Genomic DNA, 15,409 nt, shown 5'->3' with positions numbered 1-15,409 from the left:
TGTATGGCACCCAACAGATGTATTTATAGGACGTGAGCTCTCTATTTTATATCTAGGTTTTCCGTTTAGCTCTTGGTGTGGGGTGACGTCTCTTGGTGTGGGGTGACGTCGTTATCTCGGTGTCTCATTGCTAGTGTGAAACCTTGTAAACGTCAAACATTTTGGATCACTTTACTTTGTCAATCAATCACCAGAAAGCATTTCAGAAGTGCATTACCTCAACGCTTGAGCTACGACCCATTGATATAGGATCACTCTAATCCTAGGTATCAAAAACATCAAAGGTAAATAGAACTCAATACAACCCTCCTTATCGAGTCTCTCTCTCTCTCTCTCTTTATTGTAATTACCTTACCCTAGTGGTAGGTTGTTAGCACTACAAGCACTGTGTTGTGGGTTCAAAACCCAACTTCCTTACCTCTCTATTATATACTTCTTATATATCTCTTAATTCACTAGATGCCACTGTGGAATGTAGGGGTTGAACCCATGACCACCTAGTCTCCATTGGGCAACCTTACCAACTGAGCTACATCCATCTGGGCTCTCTCTCTCTCTCTCTCTCTCTACTATGGTTGACAGGAAGATGATTGTCTACTAGTTAATGGAAGTGTTTTTGTCCCATGTGCATATTTGAATCTTCAAATGTGATTTAGTACCATTGGCATATTGAATCTTGAAGGTACATATTTGAGGATTTAGATGGAATCTCCATCTCCTTTTGAATAAGTGTTAAAAAGACATCTCGGTATATAATATCACACCTATGAGATCTCTCTCTCTCTCTCTCTCTCTCTCTCTCTCTCTCTCTCTCACACACACACACACACACACACACAAAGACATACACATGATGCATATATATAATTGTAAAAAAAAACGCTATTGAGATAGTGCCTATAGCACTATATGTCGCCTTGGCGACCTCCACAACTTGAACTCGCTCCTTAAAATATATACCTCAAAGTCACACGTTGTACGTAGTGCTCCTTTAAGACCCAACTCTCACAATGTTCATGTATGACAACCTAGACATCTTCACAAGTTTTGAGTTATCCATTATAATAATCCTAGCTTAGATAACTATGGCAATCCTTTTGTTAAGATTATTCTTTTATTTTAAATGCTTCATTTTTCTTTTGGAGTTGAGCAACAAGTTATAATATTTGATTTTATTGAAAAACACACTTACGCATGTTCGAGCATCTCATAAACTATATTATTTGCTAATCTTCATTGCATTTAACAAGTTGGATATTCCAGCTTGTATCAAAAGGTTGGTTAATAATACATATACCAAAATAAACGCCTTTGATTATCCTTGTAATGCATGAGGTGCATGGTTTCTTTCAGTCATATAATTTTCCTTCTTGAGATCGCAAAGGTTACTTGGTGTAGTTGAAAAGCGTTTAACTGATCATTAGTCTCGTTACTCTAGAGATCATTGATTGTTCACATGGAAAGCTCATCAAAGCAAACACATACACGATGTTTCAATGCTAAAATGACCACACAATATACACATAGTGTTTATGTACAATAGAGGTGAGATGAAATGTCTCCTTCTGTTTTCTATATGTACATTTCTCAAGTAATATACTAAGGTGTATCTTTCTTTAAAAAACATAGTGTTTATGTAATCCTCCTATGGAGTTGTATACATACATGCGCAGGTGCATTGTCTATAAAGAGACCATTGTCCATGATAAATTAGATCCATGCACTTGCAAGTGCATATGACATTTGCCCTATCAAATAAAATAAAATTCATGAATACACTCGAACCAAAATTGCTTTACTATCAACACCCTATTCGTGAACAAGTTAATAATGATTGATGAGAAAACTAACACTAATATACAAGAGTATACCTCAATTAGTGACGAACTATTATGTTGATTTACATGCAAATTAAATGAACATGAGGAGATGGCTTTGGTGGAGACAATGGCTAATATATAAACTTCGTTATGAAAGATGGTTACACTGGGAATACCTTGACCTTCACACTTGCTCATTAGTTGGCAAAGTCTATTAGTAGAGCCAAATACTCTTTCACTGGGTCACTTTGCTTTGGAGTGTAGATGGAGATTATGAATATCCTAATCAAGCAATAGTGATGTTGCTTAGGGTGTTCCATAAAAAATACATCATATGAGAGGATTGATATTGACGATAGTGAATATATGATGTACTTAACACCATAATGGTTTATTCAGATACACGAAAGCAATGTGAGCAAGAATTAGTGGAGCAAGATTCAACAATTGAGCGTAAAAGACCACTCATTGTGACTCACTTCCCAAATGATATGAATGTAGTTCCTATCAAACCCTTGCAACCATAAGAGAAAGAGAAGGAAGCCCATTCAAATTAGCACAGAACGAACTTATTGATTGAATCAAGGGAGGTATGGGGAGTAAACTCCAACCATCTATGGGCACACACACTGAATGATTATACTCCCTACAAGGGGTGCGAGAGTTGATTAAGAATCAACCAAAGGGTGATGATTGGCCATCTTGATTGTGGTTGATACACACCTTAGCTAATTAGGCCTCAAGTATGACATAAGGTTATATGGGTAACGATAAGGCATGCCAATAGTTAGCATGCACTTACATATTTACACTTCATGGTCATAGTTATTCATGGAATTTCATAATCAATTAATACACAATGAAGATAGAGAGTCCCGATAGTAAAAGCAAAACAATAAACTTGATTGTATAGTCTCACCCCCTATCTCTCATTCACATCAACATGGTGTCTTTATAGGTGCAAGTAATGAGGAGAGTTTATGCATCCATCACCTTTTTACTTCCATCCTCCCTCTACTCTGCATGAGGCCCATGAATGAGGCTTACATATGTATTCTAATATTGAGCTTTGATGTATTCATCAAAGGCTCATTTTAATAATACTAAAATGCCCCTTTCCTTCTACATTTCTACCGTCTTATATATATATATATATATATATATATATATATATATATGTATATATATGTATATGTATGTATGTATGTATGTATATGAGAGGTTTGATAGAGGTAGTATGTGTATCCAAATGCATACATAGAGTTTGGTTGCTCAATTCGTCTATGCTTTGGTAAATTCTAGATGGCATCTATTCATTTTGCTTGTGAAAAGAGCCTGATGAATTAATAGTCGATCAAAATAAAACGCTACTTCTTCACTTTTATTAGAGTAAGCTAACCTTAGTTATTTGCGAAACAAAGCACAATTAAAACGTTCATCCTTTTAACAATGTTCTACGAAAGTCTAGATTTCACAAAAATGATACTCGTCACCATTACAGTGAGGCGGGTAATGATGAAAGAAGAAGAAGGAACTTGTGTGTGTGTGTGTGTGAGAGAGAGAGAGAGAGAGAGAGAGAGAGAGAGAGAGAGCCCAAACGGATGTAGCTCAGTTGGTAAGGTTGCCCAATGAAGACCAGGTGGTCATGGGTTCAACCCCTACATTCCACAGTGGCATCTAGTGAAATAGAGATATATATGAAGTATATAATAGAGAGGTGAGGAAGTTGGGTTTCGAACCCAAGACCAGGTCGTCATGGGTCGTCATGGGTTCAACCCCTACATTCCATAGTGGCATCTAGTGAATTAAGAGATATATATGAAGTATATAATAGAGAGAAGTGAGAAAAATTGGGTTTCCAACCCAAGACGCAGTGCTGCTAGTCTTAACAACTTAGCACTGGGGTAAGCTAATTACGATTAAGAGAGAGAGAGAGAGAGAGAGAATTTCCTTACCATTGAAATTTGACATTGCCATTATGTAAGTATGTGTGTACATACATGATACATACGTGGAGAGAAGGAAAGGAGAGATAAAGAAGTGAGAGACTAGAGAGAGAGAACGTGAAGACGATCGCCATCGCCATTTCTCAGGCTTTTTTGCTTTGCTTTTGCTGTCTTCTTCTTCTTCTTGCCGCAGACAGACATCGCCGATCAAATCGAGCGTGCTTGAAAGAGAGATATTCAGAGAGACAGACAGACAGACAGACAGACAGACAAGAAGAAGAGGAAGAGGAAGAAGAGGAGAGGAGGAGGAGGAGGAGAAATAGATCGATCTCTTTGGGAGATTCTTTCACGGTTTCCGAAGAACGTTGCAGAAACAACTGAAAAACAGAGAGCAATAGAGCGATCCACGATATAGAAAAGTTGAAATACAGCAATCTACGACAAAGAAGAGAGAGAAGGTCAATCCTGATGGGATATTTCTTGGCTTGTTTCCATGGAGATAAAGAGAGGAAGTATGGATAGTAAAGAGATTGAAGAACTCAGAGCTCTCGCGTTTGCTTCTATTCCCAGTGTAGCGAGGAAATCTTGTCCTCCTATAGTGAAACGTAAGCGAGTTTCTTCTGTTGAGAACGAAGAAGGAGAGATTGTTTCAGACGAAGATGTGGATTCTGGAGGAGTGAGTTCTTTCTGTTCTTTTTCTATCTGAATTTCCTGTTTTAACGAGTAACAGGCCTGTTTTTATGTTCGTGGAAGGTGTAATGACCATCACCTATATTCTTTTGTACGTTTTGTTTACAATTGAAAGGCGTCTCTGACCTTCTTTGGAAGGTTTAGTGCTGCATTGTATCTTTTTTCTGCAATAACTCTCAGAACTAAGGCCTGTTTTAATGTTGTGTTGATGTTTTAATGTCCATTCTCCAGTTATCTCAAAACTAAGGATTGTTAGATGGTCTACAAGTGTTTAATAGCAACTCTACATTTACTTTTCATCTCTGGCTGCATTTTGTTTTTCTCTGAACTAATGCCTGTTGCAACTTTCTTTGTCTTCTTCAGTCAAAAATTTATGAGAACAAAAGCCGTCTTGAGGTTATAACGTCCATTCTGAATTTGTTTTGCTTTTTGAGATTATGTTTTTTAGAATAACCTGTTCATTTGTTCATTCCTAGTTGATGCAGAAGGTTTAATGGCCATTCTGAATTTGTTTTGCTTTTTGAGAATATGTTTTTAGAATAACCTGTTCATTTGTTAATGCAATCTCCTTTTGCTTCTCTTCAAATTCTGTGTTTTGTTTTTTCTTTAAAGATTCTTCAAATATTTGATATTCGACAGGGTTTTATGAACTTCCTATATTCATTTTTCTCCGTCACTAAAACCTGTTTTGATTTTGAAATTGTTAATGGTGATCTCGTTCCCTTTTTCTTCAAAATGTTTCAGAACTAAGACCCATTCGATATTCAACTGCTTAATGGATCTTCTGTACTTTGTTTCTCTATAACAGATTCTTCAAATGCAATGTTCTACAATGTTTAATGGACATTCTGTATTCTGTTTTTATTCTGCAGTATTTCTCGTCATTACTATTCTCTGTTTCATTTCGTAAATGAATTAATAGCTAGTTTGCTAGCTGTTTCCATGCAAAAATAAACAGTACTGAGGTTTTATGTATCATTGTTTTCTCAAAAGACTTTTAACTGCATTTCTGTATTCTGTTTTTTCTGCATATTTTCTTAGGATTAAAGCTGTCTCAATGGCCAGTGTGTATTTTGTTTTCCTCGAATTCTCTTAGAACTAAGGTTTGTTTGATATTCTACAAATGCATTCTGACTTCGGCCATTTTGTTCTTACATTTGATTTACTTATTTCTGCTATTTTGTATTGATGTTTTTGAAATGTTTAATAACCATTCTAAAAGCATTGAAAAGCAGGAAAATCTTTTCAGCTTCATCCTTTCCAATACATATTTTTGTTTTTTTGAATATATATTCCTTGAATGTTGAATGGCCTCTCTGGAAACGTACACCGGCATGGGTGCAGGTTTACTCTGGATGCTGCTTTCGCCTGAGTACTCATTCCACTATTTTGTATTGATAACTGGATGATTTTGTCTGAGTTTTTCTCTGTTTGTAAAGAATTGACAATCTGCAGAAATAACATTGAATGTAATTATTTCTATTTTTATCTGCATCTCTGTTTATCTCAGGCATCTCATTGCCATTTAGATGGCAATAATGAGGCCTCATGCAAAGAGGTTTTGAATACGACCACATGGCAGAAAGAGGAGCATCTTGTAAATGCTAAATATAATGCGGGTAGCAGTAGGGAAGCTCTGGATTCAACCATTCTTTCTGCTCTTGCTTCAGATACTGTTTCTGCCCAAGTTCATGTGCCAGGAATTAGGCAAATTGGTAAGTCATCTACTCTTGCTTCAGACACCATTTCTGCTCAAGTTCAAGTAGGAAATGATGGAGATGGTAGGCAAACTGAACACTAGTAATCTTTCTGTTTTTGTTGTATAATTTCGTTGATGTCCAGGTTCTTCAGCTAGCAAAAAGGAAGCAATGGTGTATAGAAAGGACACAAAATTTATTCAGCAACGTCATGCAACAATGAATACTCCACGACCATCAAGGATGGTACCAGGATCATTGCCTTCAAGGATTCCTAGTATTCCACTGACAGCCATGGGTGTACGCAAAGAAGCAGATGTGTTTTTAGCCAGCCTAAACATTCCACTAACTGCGAGTCCATCCAATCTTGAAGGTGATAGAAGTAATTCACTTGTAATAAAGTTCTCAGACGATGACAGTGATAGTGATAAAGACCAACAGCAAGGACAGAGTGGAACTAAAAATTCTCAAAACAGAAAATCAATTCCTAATGGCATTCCACATCAAGGTACTGCTGGTGGAGATTTGAAATCTGAAATTGACAGAGTAAAGAAACAGATAGCTGCCATTGAAAGGACAAAAGGAAAGGTGGGAAGTTCTCCAGGATCTACGTTGTCCAAATCAGCTCCCAAGTCTGGACAACTTTCAGCATCAGTTTCTTCACCAATGATGCCTGTAGAACTAGAGAGTTTACGACAACAAATTGCTGCAAAAGAAAATGAATTGCAACTTCGAAAACGAGGATCTGCTGATATACTTGGTTCATCTCAAGTATCTAATTCTAGGTTAGGTTCCCAAGTAGACAATGATAACAAGAACAGGTTACAGTTGGGTCAAGCTGTGGTGGATTTATCTACCAGTGCTAAAACACAAGTAAATACAGCCCCTGATGAATTACAATCTCAAAAACGAGGATCTACGGATACATTTGTTTCACCCCAAACATCTAACTCTAGATTGGGTTCCCCAGTAGATACTGAAGATAAGAACATAATAGAGCGAGGTCAAGCTGCAGTACATTTATCTACCAGTGATAAATCACAAGTAAATGCAGCCCTTGGTGATGTGGATATATCGTCATCAAAGGTTGATAAAGGTCACACCTTGGAGTCACAGCCTCAAAGAACAATATTTAGCAAGCCTGCCCCTAAGACAAACATTGCAAATGCTTCAACCAGTAGTAGGACTATAGAACCTCATGCTGCAGACAATGGGAAAGCGTTAGAAAGTGTACAACCTGTAGGAAGCAAGGATACAGGACTTCTGACCAGGAAGCAAGATCAGGCAAATATAGCAATGAATCTAAATAATACCAAGGTCATCACTACTCCAAAGCGTAAACGTGATGAAGGTAAAAGATCACAGATACCTTCTCCAGTAATTGAAGGAGAAGAGAGTGCTAAGAAGAAACAAAAACAATATAAGTGTCCCATACAAATGCCTACAAAGTCACAAGATAGTCCTTCAGTGAAAATATGTAATGAAACTAACAGTTGTAATAAACTTATCACATCCATGCCAGTGGATGCTGTTCCTTCTGAGCTTCCTGATGGACAAGAACTGCTGAATATGTCACCCAAAAGCTCAAAGTACATGGAGGTGAGTTGGATGATGAATATCATGTTCATTATAGTAAAGTTTTATATGTTTCAGGCTCTAATCCTGTTCTTGTCTGTGTTAGAACTCTACACTTGCTCTACCCACCATTATAGCACCACAAAAGAAGATTAGTACTCAAGAAGGGGTTATATCGTTAATGCATAGCACTGGAGATGTGGTGGCTGTCAAAACAAGTCATGATCTCACAAACACTACCCACTCTGAGAATATAGTCTCCTGTGTCACACCTTTCCAGATAAATAGCATTCATGGGCATCTATCTGAACAAATTAAGACTGCACCCAAAAATATTCTAGAGAAAAACAGTGTTTCTCAACAGTTAGATACTTCTCACTGCAAGCAAGCGAATACGACGATACATATATCCGCAACCATTGCCAATGAAGCTCAAAAGGATAGTTTGTCATTTCCAGATGGAAAAAAAGAACTACAGATGGTTTTTATTGGACCTACTTCTACATCTTCGAGTGTTCCTGTATGGGCTTTCGATGGTGGTGTACAAAATTCAAATGTGCATGTATTTCAAGGAGTTTCTGAGCAGGGATTGGAATATGGGCATGACACATTTCAGCAATGGCAAGAAGAAGAAGACATGATAGACAAGGAACTAGAAGCAGCACAACAAAATCGGCGAAGATGTGAAGTAAGAGAACGATTGGCAAGAAGACAATACCGAGAGGCACAAGAAGCGCTTCGTTCTGCTAATGTGAATTGTGAGATGCTTTACGAGAAAAGAGAGATGCTTGCCAGTCGAATCAAAGCTGAAGAACTACAGTTGTACTCAAACAAGTCACGTCTACATGCACAACATGATGCAGGGATTTTTCATGCCTTTAATTCACCAATGTATTCTAATTCTGGTAAAGCTTCCTTGAGATTGGAAACACCAGTTTGGTGTAGAGCAGGTGGAACTGCACAATCTAATCACAAAATGGACCCGGAGACAGGACATGTTTCTGAAAAGGAATCAGATTTAGCCCAAGGTCTAGAGATGCATCATACAGATAATTGTGTAGTCTCAGAAGATACTAATCAGCATCTAAGTACAGATTATCACAATGAAAAAAATAAGAACTTTGATGTTCGGGTAACAAATCAATCAGAAAACATTTCAAATGCTGATGTGAATGATGTAGAGATTCAGGGCAAACCTGGAAGAATTACCTTAGAAAACTCTTTTCTGTTACCGGTGCTTAAAGAACAACCTCAACTCGAAGTTTCAACTGGATTTTTGATAAATGAATCTGAACCAGAATTCTATAATTTAAGCGGAGCATGTGTGGATGGGGTTAAATGTGCGACAGATGACTCAGTGATTGTTTCAACACTGTCTGAAAATCATGGATATGGAATTGACAAAGATTACAATTATGGCTTCAGCTCTGCAAGTTTTGCAACAGATTTGGATAAGGCAACTAGTGCCACCATTCAGAATTCTGTTGATAGAGGCCATGTTATTCTAAAAGATGAGGAGGCTGCAGCAAAACGGTTGAATTTAACAGCTGCTTCTCAATCTGGTTCATTGGTCATTCAAACATATTCTCCGTGTAATGTACACACTGACCTAGAATATAGAACACAGAGAACTTCTGGTGAAATGAATGTAACTGATGCATCTGCACCAATAGCTGTATCGAATGCCTTTTGCCCTATGAACAGCTCTGCTTGCACAGATGGAGAAGATTCGTGTTTACCAAATGCAGTTCCTCCAGAAAAGAATGCTGGATCTTCAATGTTAGACCAGCATGGTGAGTTGTCTTTGAACTGAATCCTATATTCTCTGAATTATATACTCTTTTAGATTGATGTATAGAATAAACATTTATCTGTAGGAATTTTCTAATTTTTAGATCACAAAAACATTCTGATAAACAGTTAATGATGTGGACAGTTGACAAAGAGGCTCCTCAAGAACCCCTGTCTGGTTTTGTGGCAGTGCATCCATCTTTAATGAAAACTGATGAGCAAGTTAGTCTGTCAACCTTACACACATCTTTGTAAATGTATATGCAAACCTCATGGTGCATATCTTCTCAATCTCATGCTAATCTGCCTGTGATCTGCATGTTGCAGATAGTAGATGCTGATTTAAATAAACACAGCCTACATAGGCATAAGCATGTGTCAGCAATTCAAAGCATTCAACATCAAAAGAGTTCTGCAAATTGTTCTTTATGTATCAATCAGAGTCCTTCTGTGGCATTTGATGCACAAGCATATAAAGCTTTAGAAGGTTTGGGAATTCACAGGAGTCTGAATGAGAAATTGCCGGATAGTCAGTCTGAAAAGGTTTCAGGAACTAAGACTGCTGTAAATCCTGGTTTAGAAAGTTTCGTGCCTTCCTTGAAACTTGATGTGCTATTTTCTCATACCTCAAAACCCATTTCCTTGGAAAGTACTATGGCAGCTTGGAAGCAACAAAGCTCTCTACATAGCATGGGTGAGATAATCAAAATTGAATCTACGAAATACGAGAGTCCCCTCTCTGCATTTAGTTCACATAGTGGCTCTTCTGATCATGTTGATAGCTTGCCCCCTTATTCAAAAAGAATGTGTATTCTTGATCCATACAAGACATTATGCAAGTATGAACATCGTGGGAAATGCAACAATGATGAGTGTATTTGGCAACATAAAAGAGACTATACATTGAGGACAAATCCTACTTCAAATAATCAGGATAAAAGTATTGAAGGCACTGAACACAAAGACATGGCAGACACAATAGAGAAGGGTTCTATTGCAGTAACTAGTGCTTCAACGAATGAAGAATCTAAATCCAGGAGTTTACCGAGTCTTGCTTCTTATAAGATAACATGGAAATGGAACACCCACTTAACAAAAGTTCCTATATATCGCATTGGGTCATATATAAGGAAGGCAAATTATTTTCCATCATCCATGCCCGATTTGGTCTGCAAGCAACAGCTAGGATTTGAACAATACTTTCCTGCTCTTCATAGATGTACACCCATTGACGTGTCATTGTATGACTCATCATTGAAACTGCGAAATCTTGCTGACCACTCTTTCGAATCTAGACCATTGTTACTTAGTGATAGACCGAGAGTTGAAGTTGAGGTACTGTTCAAACACATGTTTTTATTCCTTTGCAGAATTTTCTAGGTTTTGAACAGAATGCAAATTTCACCATCATGGTTGCAATCTGCATACATGGATTCTAGTGATGTTTATGAGCTTAGTTTGCTTGCTTTAGTTCACCTTATTGCTACCTATTTGGCTTGCAGGGTCATCTGTCTAGTAATCTGGAGGATGTAGAGTCATTGATGGAGTCAGCATTGGAACTTATTAATTTTGATTTGAAGGTTGAGAATCCAGAAGTTCAAAAAAGTGTAAGATTCAGCTCTAGAAATTGATGATTATGCTGTGATGGATTTAATATGCTTCTATTACATTACAATATATACTGTTCTTTCTTAGTCTCTATTATCTATTCATGGTAACTGGTGTTAGATTGATCATGTAATCAATGATGGTTTATATATCATCGGCTGTATAATAATAAATATTAGCTTTTGCTTCTAAATTTTGATTATTAACTTTTTTTATTAGTCTCACCTCTAGATATGATGTTTTACATGAACCATATCCTTTACATGAATCATTTATGATTGATCTTGTAATATGAGTTTAAATGAGTGCAGGTTCTATATATGCTTTCAAGAGGCTTAGAGATGAAGCCGTTTTTTGTTGCTCTGTGGGTCATTTATCTGCACCTTTTCAGCAGATGGGAAAAAGGCATCTCCAAAGATGATCTATTTTATCACGCGGTATGTAAAATTCAGTGCATCCTTTTGTGCCCAAGTGGTAAGTTCTGCTTGGATTTTTAGCAAATGTCTTTGTTATAGGAATAGATTTTATTTAGAATATGTCAAAGATAACTGCATGTCGTTACTCCCTAGAGTGTGGATAAGGTTCCTTCAATAAAGACTGATTGTGTGACTGAATTCTCTTTTCTGGGAATAACTGTGCTTGGGTCGACATGTTATTACTTTTACAGAAGTTGCACCTGCCATTACGTACGCAAAAGTCTATAATCTGTGATGCCTATCTAATAGGTCAGTGAATAGATCTAGGAATTGGAGTCCAGAAAGTGTGGCGAAACCTCTATTAGTATGATTGAGCCATGTTATTTAGTTGTACATATAGTAATTCTCAGTGCTGGAGGGTAACGTTTTATGAGTGAACTAGGTCGTTTTAAATGGTGCAATGTCCATATGCATTTCAATTTATCTTTTGAGTACCATTTCATCGTTAGAAAGTGGTATGGTGTTTTTGCCATCTTTGCTGTTTCTGCAACACTTGAATTTGCATTTCCAGGTCCACCATAATAGAGGATCTTATGAACTTTGGATGATGTTCATCAACAGTAGACGAAATTTGCCACAGAGGCTGGAAGCCTATGAAAGAGCTATCATTGCTCTAGGAAGCCAGGATGAACTTCAAGGCCAACCAGTAAAGAAGAATAGTTCCTTTCTATTAGACTTGGTTCTGCAACAATTGAATTGTATGTGTGTGTCAGGACTAAGTGAAGATGCTGTGAAATGGATTGACGAGCTCATGCTGTCTGTTTCTGAAGATGTTCAGGGTTGTCAAAGTAGCACAGCATCAATTATTCTGACCCATCTAGTATACTCTGATCTTTGTATCCTTTGGATTTGCTGTGCATATGTGTTATTACAAATGCAGATACCTGAGAGGATGATTGAAAATTTAGGTTGTAAACAACAGCTGTGCTTTCAGAATATCTGGTGCAATGTTAAAGCTACGAAGCCTTGCAGTAGTAAGGCAATGAAACTCATGGAAATTGCAGCGTCGGAAGGCAAAGGTTGTCTTGGACTCGAGTCTATTGGATTACATTTAGACACAGAATCTCGGCTCCCAAAGGAAGTCTTGGCTGCCAACTATGTGCAATGTGCTGCAGTTTGCGAGGGATTAGAGTTCTCTTTGACCTTGGCAGAAAAGTTTTTCAACTTATATGTGAGTTCAGTTGAATTAACTATCCTCTGTGCTCGACTCGAAGCTCATTTCAAAGGAAACTTGGCTGGTTTAACAATCTTTGAGAAGGCCCTCTCTCGCTGGCCATTACATGAGAGTGGAAAGCTACGCCTTTGGAACCAGTACTTTGGATTTTCTCTTGATGCCAAAGGTCCTGGCTATGCGAAAGTCCTATTAGCTAGGTGTGCAGCTGAGATACATGAATCCGAGAGCTTTAGATCTGTCTGTAAAGATGTTTGTAGTAGTACCACCTGCGATATCCCCGTTGAAATGTGGAATACATTAAGAAATGAATTTCAGCATTTGAAAGAAGCTCCGACAAATGGTTATATTCAGAAGGCCTTCCAGTTTCTCCCATCAATTGTTAAAAGGCAGCTTAGAAAAGAATTTAAAGTTTCTGGGCAGGTTTTCTCATATCAGGACGCTGTTTTTGGATACCTGAACCTTGCATTCTCTGAGGCTCTGGATGGAGAGTTTGATTCAGCCAGAGTTGCCCTGCATAATAGCCTGAATATTGCAGCAGACGCGGATGTCATGCAGCAATGTTTGAAGGAGCTTGCAGCATCAATTTGTGGTGGTCTGGGAAGTTCCCCAGTCACTATCCAGTGGAATAACTATGAGAAAATGCTGAGTTTGTTTGATAGATGCCTGATGGAGACTCAACTTCTAGCCTCTATGCATCCTCTATCAAAGTGGTTCTGTGAAAGCATTAAGAAACGACGAATACGCCTATTTGTTGACGGTCTCTTAGGTCCTTGGCCAAATAGTTGCACGTTTTTTAACACTGTTTTGGAAACCATGTATGGACCCACCTTGATTCCAGATGGGCTGTTGCCCTTGAAAGATTTATTAGATTTCACGGAAAAGATCCTTCAGGTTTTGCCAAACAATGTGAGGCTAGCTTTATCTGCTTGTAGAGCAGTACAATCCAAGGTCGATAATTGTAACCCATTAACTAAATCTGCCACATTGTTTTGGTCTGCTTCATTATTAGTTGATTCTCTCTGCCAATCATTACCCGAAGCACCTGAATCATGTTGGGTCGAAGCTGGCAATTTCTTGGAGTTACTAGAGCTTGATGGGTTATTGGAAGCTTTTTACCAATTCGCCCTCTTAGCATATCCATTTTCTACTTCGCTGTGGAGCAGACTACTAACCATTGGAAAGAAAACAGGGAACATCAATTCAATCACTCAGCTAGCTGTAGAAAAGGGTGTCAAAGTGGATCTACGAAGTGAAAGAGATTTCTGCTAGAGAAAGGTGATCTTGTTGTAGTATCAGGAGAGAACAAAACTATATATTCCTGGAGATCTAACGGCTGCTAATAATCATCTCATGTCCAATATGGGCCGAAGAGACCTACACTTGGTTCAGTATGGCTTAACTGCTGGATTAAAAGCCAGGGAATTGCCACTTTTCTTTATTCATTTAATAAGATTTGAACAGCTGGAAGATTAACAAGCTCTTTTTTGTGGTGGATTGAAACTGCTTGTGCAGGACTTCTCTGGATGTGAAGAAGTCCAGCTTTAGTGAAATTTTCGGGGGCCAGGATTTTATGAAATTGATTTACAGGTAAAGAGCGACAATGTAAGTATGGATGCTCTTTTCCTTTTTGTCCAAGATTTTGCAATTCATACTGGTATTTTTTGGGTTCTGAAAAACTAAACACTCACTCAGTGTTTTTGGTTTGTGTGGATGCTCACTAAGTTTGTTTTACAGTTTATGCCAATGTAGAGAATCCTACATATAGCCAGATGTTTTTCCTGCAGCAAAAACGCCGACATGTACTGAAACCCTTTTTGTCAACGTACCTTGTAAACTGAAACCCTTCACCCTACTCATTTTGATATCTGCATTGGGTTCCAAGAGGATCTTTGATTATGTAGTCTGGCACAGAGAAAACAGCTTTTCCAAGGGACTCAGAAAAACCGGAGACTGATACTAACGAGAGATTTATGCTTAACACCCTAGATATAGGTATACATGTTTTTTTGCATTGTATTGCTGGGGCCATAGCTATATGGTCCAATCTATTTTGATTCCCTGCAAGGGATATTCTTGGTATTAACCCTCTCATATCTAGCTATCCAGCCCGAAGGGTTGGTTGAGCTTCTTCTTTGGATTGATATGGCTTTTGTTGTACGAGAAACTTTGTACATTCTGAGGTTTGAGATTTGAGAATGAAACACATACATATATATTGATGGCTAGCATGTTGTGAGTTTATATAATGTTTTGATATAATTGCTGGCTTGTGTATGTTGTTCCTTGTGTATGTTGTCAGATGGGCTGAATGATAAATTTCGTTACTGAACCAAGTCACTGTTGGTATTTGTTCATCTTACAAATTCAGTTTCTGTGGTGAATGCAGTCTATTCCAATAACTGATCTGGTTTTTGAACCTTATTCAAAGATTTCCAACTATTTGCTAACACTATACTAATCTTGTTTTAGTAAATCCCATATTGTGTTTGGATCACTCTATCATGATTTGCAACATCATGAGCTTGTGGATTTATAGATTTTACAAGATTTTATGGTTGGTGGCAAATCATGAATATTATGAACACATGAGAATAATTTCTTGAGGTATTCCTTGTCATACCTTGTTGCTGTA

The 15,409-nt window shown here is 37.8% G+C and overlaps 1 protein-coding gene across 7 annotated transcripts; it reads left to right on the top strand.

Moving 5' to 3' along the window:
• The first annotated feature begins 3,979 nt into the window (after positions 1–3,979).
• LOC147869843 (zinc finger C3H1 domain protein) lies at positions 3,980–14,994 on the top strand. Of its 7 annotated transcripts, none has more exons than XR_015531426.1 (11): positions 3,980–4,442; positions 5,967–6,171; positions 6,299–7,752; positions 7,835–9,521; positions 9,665–9,741; positions 9,847–10,854; positions 11,022–11,126; positions 11,439–11,564; positions 12,115–14,052; positions 14,290–14,364; positions 14,512–14,994. XR_015531426.1 is itself a non-coding variant. In XM_087333809.1 (10 exons), the coding sequence occupies exons 1-9, from the start codon at positions 4,260–4,262 to the stop codon at positions 14,044–14,046; spliced, it is 6,777 nt and encodes a 2,258-aa protein (XP_087189935.1). In that variant the 5' UTR covers positions 3,980–4,259; the 3' UTR covers positions 14,047–14,052; positions 14,290–14,994. The 7 variants fall into 7 exon arrangements, 3 of the variants coding, with proteins under 3 accessions (XP_087189935.1, XP_087189951.1, XP_087189922.1); XR_015531425.1 differs by having other exon boundaries at positions 14,290–14,379; XM_087333809.1 differs by having other exon boundaries at positions 14,290–14,994.
• Positions 14,995–15,409: the final 415 nt, after the last annotated feature.

Source organism: Azolla caroliniana, unplaced genomic scaffold, assembly GCF_043228905.1.
Source record: "Azolla caroliniana isolate FFs.n. ecotype wild unplaced genomic scaffold, voAzoCaro1.0.p SCAF_1, whole genome shotgun sequence".
NCBI lineage: Eukaryota > Viridiplantae > Streptophyta > Polypodiopsida > Salviniales > Salviniaceae > Azolla > Azolla caroliniana.
This window is presented reverse-complemented; position numbering and strand designations above follow the sequence as displayed.